This window comes from Ixodes scapularis, unplaced genomic scaffold, assembly GCF_016920785.2.
Source record: "Ixodes scapularis isolate PalLabHiFi unplaced genomic scaffold, ASM1692078v2 PGA_scaffold9__187_contigs__length_104089568, whole genome shotgun sequence".
Classification (NCBI taxonomy): Eukaryota; Metazoa; Arthropoda; class Arachnida; order Ixodida; family Ixodidae; genus Ixodes; species Ixodes scapularis.
This window is the reverse complement of record NW_024609884.1, coordinates 4933128-4940235: the sequence shown is the minus strand read 5'-3', so window position 1 is coordinate 4940235 and position 7108 is coordinate 4933128. Positions and strand designations below refer to the sequence as shown.

The 7108-nt window shown below is 44.2% G+C and overlaps 1 protein-coding gene across 1 annotated transcript; it reads left to right on the top strand.

Moving 5' to 3' along the window:
* Positions 1–1881: 1881 nt before the first annotated feature.
* On the top strand, positions 1882–2322 carry LOC115320399 (glycine-rich protein 23-like). Its single transcript, XM_029980528.3, has one exon. It carries the CDS (start codon positions 1882–1884, stop codon positions 2320–2322), a length of 441 nt encoding a protein of 146 aa, XP_029836388.3.
* Positions 2323–7108: the final 4786 nt, after the last annotated feature.

The window sequence follows — 7108 nt, the reverse complement described above, 5'->3', positions numbered from 1 at the left end:
GCGACACTCTTAGTGTGAACACGACTGCGGTGATTTGTGCATTTTACTTCGAAAGGGTACTGGCGAGCATAAAATGTTGCGACTTAGCTTACTTTGAATTTTAACTGAGAACTCTGCACCGCTATAGTAGTTTTTGATGACAGTACTTCAGTACTGAGAAAAAAAGAAAAGCGACGATGGCTTGTTCGCGCTAACAGTGTCGCGGAGTGCACATGGCTGAACCTTTTGGAATTGGGTGACGGCTTGCGCCCCCTAGCCAGTGTTTTTGATATCATCCGCGAATATACACATTAGGGTTAAACCTTTTTAATGGTAGCGTTTATTAAACCTTCCGGTCCCTGTGACGGGAGTGCCTTTTCCTAACTGGATGTGCGAACCATCCGCACAGAGAATCGTCAGGAAACGAATAAGAAAATTATCCTTCCTTCCGACGACTCATGCCAGCAGTCGGATGACCTCTGCTTGGTTCTCTCCACTCTCCCAACGACTGTCCTCTCATCGCTCTTTTTAAACTCTAGTGTCCTTACCAAATCAGCAAAGCGAACAGCATCGAGCGGTGCATGGTGGCTAAAGTGTTTACCTCTGGATGAGGAGGGCTTGAATGCCCGTGCTTTTTAACACAAATGAGAATACTTTTTTTCTTTTTCATCTGTGGATTTCGAATACCGACAAATGAACATGCGTCACAACCCTGCAAAAAAAAAAAAAAAAAAAGTGGCTATTATTTTAATATAAATCAGACATAAAGAAAATAAGTAACAGTACATTTCCTCTTCTATTTGCGCTAATTCTGTCATTGCAGTGGTAATGAGTCAATGCTCAACGGGAAAAGCAAAACGAAAGCGCCAAATTGGGCTTATAGCGCCACCATCGCTAGCAGTTAGGACCTTGAGATACCTAGATGTAGGCGATGTCCTCGCGAGTACACATCGATTTCCTTCTGCTCGACCATTTTGCGAACTTGGGCGACCCACTAGCGTCGACGAAGGTCAGGCAACCTTGGGTCCCACCACGCCTTCCCTAAGAGTACCGACGAGTAGTTCGGTCCTGGACAGAAACAAGAAACGTCCATTAATCTTGGGTACATCTTATCACTAGTGGCGTCGAAATGGCATTGTACCGAAGCCAAGCTGCCACACAACAAGGCATGAGTCAACTACAACACGCACAAGTAAAAAAAAGGCTCCTGCCAGGTACGCGGGCTTAATTGGAACGTTTCTGCTAATCAGGCATCTGCGAGGCTCAAGGTTAAACTAACGCCACTGCGAACCGCCCACGGCCACGGGCTGCCACCAACTCGAAATGACGATTAGGCCTGCCAAAGGCTCAAACGAAAGAAACAGACCCTGAACCAATTCTCCCTCGTCTGACAATCGTACGCGCTCCTGCTGCGTCGTTTCGCGTGCATTGAAAACCGCATACTGAACGTATAGCCGTGGTAAAGGGAGACAACTTTTCGATCAGTCACAACAAATGCGCCCGAGTGTTGCGCGAGTGGGTTACAGTCACGATAACGTCGCTGACCGCGCCGCAGAAATGTGCACACCCACTCGCAACCCCCCACCCTCCTGGCTCCTAGGGAAAATGTGCATCGTGCGTAGAGCGCGGCTTCAACCTAAAACGTGGTGTCAAATACCCAGACGCAGAGGGCGAGGGACACTGTCAGGGTACCGCTGCTAATGAGCTCACTGAGAGATCGCATCGGTTCCGTGCCCAACTCGCACGTTTACAATCAGACCCGTGTAGGCCCGGAATTCCGGTGCAAGCCAGACGCATTCATGCCTTGTAGGTATCCGTTTCCCATTGAAAAACGGCGGAGCTTTAAGACAAAACAATAAAAAATCGAAATAACTAATTTTGCTTTTATCGCTCTCTTTCTACATGTCGCAGGTCCTGATTGTGTTGGGCCTGGTGGGATGCACCTGTGGCGGCGACCTTGACTACGCGGGTGGCTTTGGCGACGGCTTCAGTAGTGGCCTAGGAGGCGGCTTCGGAGGAGGCTTTGGAGGTGGCTTTGGAGGTGGCTTCGGAGGGGACTTCGGGGGTGGCTTCGGCTTCGGAGGCCTTGGAGGTGGAGGAGGTGCCGCCCTCTCCGTTCCTCTGGCAGCATCAGTGTCTCTGGTCAAAGAACCCGTGGTCAACGTCGGCTATGTGGCCCGACCAGTGGTCAACTACGTGAAGCAGCCTGTGGCTTCCGTCACCCATAAAATCAAGCCCGTCTTTTCCATAGACCACGCCATTGTTGGGAGCGGTCTTGCCTTCGGCGGCCTTGGCGGCGGAGGTCTGGGCGGAGGCTACGGAGGTTTCGGCTATGGCTGGTAGATCACGCCAGGCAGGGCGCCAAACAATCTATAGTCAAGCGGACGTCGCATCAACACGCTTGGACATCTCCGAGAAGTCTTGCGTGCCACCGGACAATCAATGAACGGGTACAAGACGAGCAAACAGTCACTAGTTAGTGATTCACACATCGGCATTTCTGAAGAAAGTGAGGCCTCAAACATTCGACGTTGGTAGTGCATCGTGAGTGGTCGGATGTGGCAAATCGGATTTAGTCACTTCGAATGAAGTCTCGTTTCATGGGAGCGATCGTTACTAGGCCTCACAAGTATATCTTTTGATTTCTTATTTTCTTTTATTCCTGTATTTCTGTGAATTCGTTTTGTTGTGCTCTTGTATTGAATGAGTTGTATGCTTGTTCTTCGGTGGAAAACTAAACATCATCATGAAGGCCGTCCAAAGTACCTGACCGAAGTTGACGTCGTATATGTTGCATATACGAGTGTATGCAACATACAAGAGTAGCAGAAAAAAAACTATATTCGCTCGATCGTCAATTTCATGTCATTTACAAGTTATGTGATGCAAACTAATCTTTTTTTCGTGGCGATTCATGTACGCACCAAGTTTCTCAAGTTTTCTTCCAAAATATAATTATGGAATTTAATCTCCAGGCAACATTATTTGCAGCAGCACGTTGGTGGTTAGGTCAACGAAAGTGCGAAGTTTTAGTATAGTTTAACGCAAAAACAAAAAAAAGAGCGACATGTAATTAATTTCGCGATGAAATGAAAGGAAACCATATACGTGCGGGAACGATTGTTTTTAGAGTTGAAAAAAACAAATCTGCACCATGAGAGTGATGTGTCGCCTAATCCACAAAATCTCCGACGATAGCCGTAAAAACAAAAACGCTGAATAGGAACCATAAAAATAAGAAAAAGTTACATTCTCATTAGGTGTTTAGCAACCTTACGATTCATCTGTCAAACCTTCCAATAAAAATGAACTTTTCGCAACGTCGAGCTGTCCTACTTCCTTTCTGCGGCATCAGGGAAAACGTCTAGTTTTCACCAGAACCAACTCGCTTGACTAGAAGCACTCGGAGGGCTAAAACACACACACACACACACACACGCGCGCGCGCGCGCGCACGCACACACGCACACACGCACGCACGCGCACGCACGCACGCACGCACACGCACACACACGCACACACTAACACACACACAACATAGTATATTCTGCGTGTATGTTTCCCCGCGGAGTACGTTGCAGCAGGGAGCATTTAAAATAAAATACTTCGTTCGTGCGCGCTCTTTTATCAACTTTTGTTTTTCTCCCGAGAATAGCTGCGTTCGGGGAATACTATCTTCCCCGGTTCTGGCTATATTGTGTGGGTTTAGATTATTTCGAAGCTGACCAATACGCTTTGATACAATCAAGGAGCAAAATGCAAATCGGAGGAAATACAACGCCACGTAATAAACCTTCCGCGACCCTGGTGTTTAAAAAAAAACAACCTCGGCGGTGTTTGACCACAACACTCAGACCTGTAAACTAATGAAACAAACAAACGCCAGAACACCACACGGACACCGCCAGTGTAAGAGGCCCTGAAGCGTTTCGTCAAACGACTACAAACAATAAATACGTTAAATGGAACATAGATTCGTCGTGATAGGAGCGTTGTGGACGGTTAATCTACGGAGAAAACAAACATGAATAAATGCAGTCTATGTTGCTAAACAGCTAATAAAAAAACAACAAAAAATACACCCTCTTGTTAAAACAAAAACAAACAAAAAACACATGTAACGTTTTTGTTGTTGTTTTTGTTGCTGTTCTTGCTGTTGCTGTTTTTTTTTTGTTTTTTTTTTTGTTTAAGTTGGGCATTGAACAGGGTGTGCCGTGACTTTTCTAGTTTAAACCAATTCACTTTTTAAATAAAAAAATAATACCCCAGCCTCGCAGGATCAAGAATAAACATGCTTTATTATTGCAAGTTCGGTACTCTTTTACCACTCCTCTGAAAGCTAACAAGATTCCTTTTAACCGTGCGTACGTCGCGCCACACAACGGCTGAAAAAGGCATTCACGCCAAATGCCATTTACACCCAATGAAGTTCTTGAAACTCCGTCGGCCCTTCGATAGGTCTTTAAATACATCTTTCTAGCGTGCGTGCACTGAACAAAGAATTGGGCTATAGTTATATATTAGTTGCTGTTTTCTAATAGTTTTGCCGCCCTCGTATACTCGCACGTTCAAGACACATTTGTGGCATGTTTCTTCGACATAAATCACAACAAAGATGGCGCAGGGAAGGCAGGAAGGCGACAATAAGGAAGCTTGATAGGCAGAAGTCGGTGAATATTCCGCCGCAATGTTTAAATGGGCCCTGGACTAGAGAAGATGAGCGCCTATGATCAGACGAAGCATTTCATTTCATTCATTTCCACCTTTAAAGGAGCGGTTAGGGCATTACATAAAGGGGGGGGGGGGGGCAAAATGTGTCGAATAATGCAATAGTAACGAAGAAACAAATATTCATGATTCGTTAAACACATTAGGTTTACCTGAGATTCGTTTAATTGGACAAGAGCTATTCAGGTGGGAAGATATTTTATCGGGGGATGAGAGGAGGGTGCATTATAGCTCTAGGCAGCGGTAGTAAATTTTATGAAGAAGGGAAGGGTGAGAAAGCTTCGTCCGGGTTTGAAGGGGTGCAATTCCAAGTTGACTTTTTAGACAAGAAATACAAGGGGAGTAGTCGCAGACGAATCGGACGGCTCAGTTTTGGGTTGACTCTAGATGGTCCATTAAGTAGACTTGATAAGGACTCCAGATGGCGGAAGCATATTCTAATTTAGATCTTACGTAGGTTTCTTAAACCTCTTAGATTACGACTGATGAATCCGAGTGCCCGGGAGGCTTCTGCAGCAATAACTTCGATGTGAGGTTTCCATTAAAAGGTCCTTGGTCTTATGCAAAAATATTTATATATTGGAACAGCTTCAATCACATCTTTGTTAATAGTATATTGAAAGGTTATAGACCTCCAAGGGAGGTGACGCCACCCAGCGGAAAAGATGTAAACGACAGAAGCGGAGAGTTATCGCCTATCCGAGAGTGCAGCGAAAACTGGCACAGCCTAAAGTTTGAAACGGGAAACAAACAAAAAAAAAGGATTAAATACACGAGGTTTGAGTCGCGAATACAGCTGAGACGTGGGTGCTTCCTGTTGGTCCAGCAGACACATCATCATCATCATCATCATCATTTATTAAAACCTTGAAGGTCATTGCTGGCATTACACAAGGTGGGTGTAACTGCTGAAGAAACATATAAAGCTATCACTGGACATTAGGCGCCTCGTCTCAAGGTCATTCGCTTTTCAGCGCGCTTCCTTCTACTATTATTGACTAAGAAACGGTTACGACGTTGCAGCCTTTAAAACATAATTTTGTTTATCTTTTTTCGCCAATATCTGTATCGCCATTATGGAGCGACTGCAAATGATACCACCTAAATGCCAGTAAAAATAAAGTTTATCAAGAAACATTTTAAGGGTGTTTTCGCATCTCGAAGGAGTTCGACATTAATGCCATTGGAAACATCCGTGGAACAGTGGCATAAGACAAGATGCCATATATACTACAATTACTATCCACCTTTTTCCTCTCGGCTTTCTCGAACAATTGCAACTCGCCGTCTTGAAAACAGGAGAACAAAAAACAAAATATAATACGAAGTCAATTCCGAATCCTATAGCAAGCAGCAGGCACATTAAAATAAACCAATTAGACGGCGAGGTTACCGACTGCGTCCATTCATCATCCTTTAATTCTTGCAAACTGGGGCGACAACAATTTCACGGCTCGTTTCATTTTCCATTCGCAGAATCGTATTGGTTCACGCACGAATCAACAAAACAAAGCTGTCATCAACAATGCGAGGTGCGATTTTTTTTTTCTTCCTGTAGAGCTTTGAATGCAATCATGAATGGGCAGGGACTGAACGCACCAGCTTCGTTTATTTTATTTTATTATATTTTCATCTCGTGAGCCGTCTAGTTTTCTAATCATTGCTTATGTCCTTGTACGCTTATCGAATAACCGGAATGAAAGAGACTATTTTAATTGTTTTTGTTTCTTCTCAGGGTGCGCTGCGGTACGAGATTTAATTTTTTAAGGAAAGAAAACTTGGATTTGTGGAACAGAAAATTATTTTAAAAAATAATTTAAAGCGATACATTAATTTCGTTTTGTTGAAATGTGTTGCGTTTTGAATGTGGAATCACCTCTAATAATTTGCAGTGTTCGCACAAAGTGTTGATTACGTTTCTGGCACTGCGCCATTCATTTGGAGGAATGCCGAATGAACCAGATCCGTCGTCGCGGCTTATGCTAAATTTTGAACATATAATGACATGGGCAAAAGAAGAAAGAATTGTGTTTGTCAAAATTTTGACCCAATTTTGCAAAACTCCGAAAAACACCTTCCGAATTTGACGAAAAAACTTCGAAAACACGGAATCCAAATTATAACTAACAACTACTATCACAGTTGTGACCTTTCCGGTCGATTAACTACCAAGGAAATTATGTTCATAAGACCCGCAACAGGTGCGACGACGAACAAAGAGGCAAGGAAATACGTAATGCCTTCCGATCTTCTGCGTGATAACGTTATGTAACAGCCGAGCACGTCGATAATTCGATTTCGAAAGTGGCTCGTTTTACGCGCACGAACTGACATTCGCCGTAGCGACAGAGACGTTTGCTTTCTCCTTTTGTTTCTTACTTGAACTCTATAGGATCCCTAT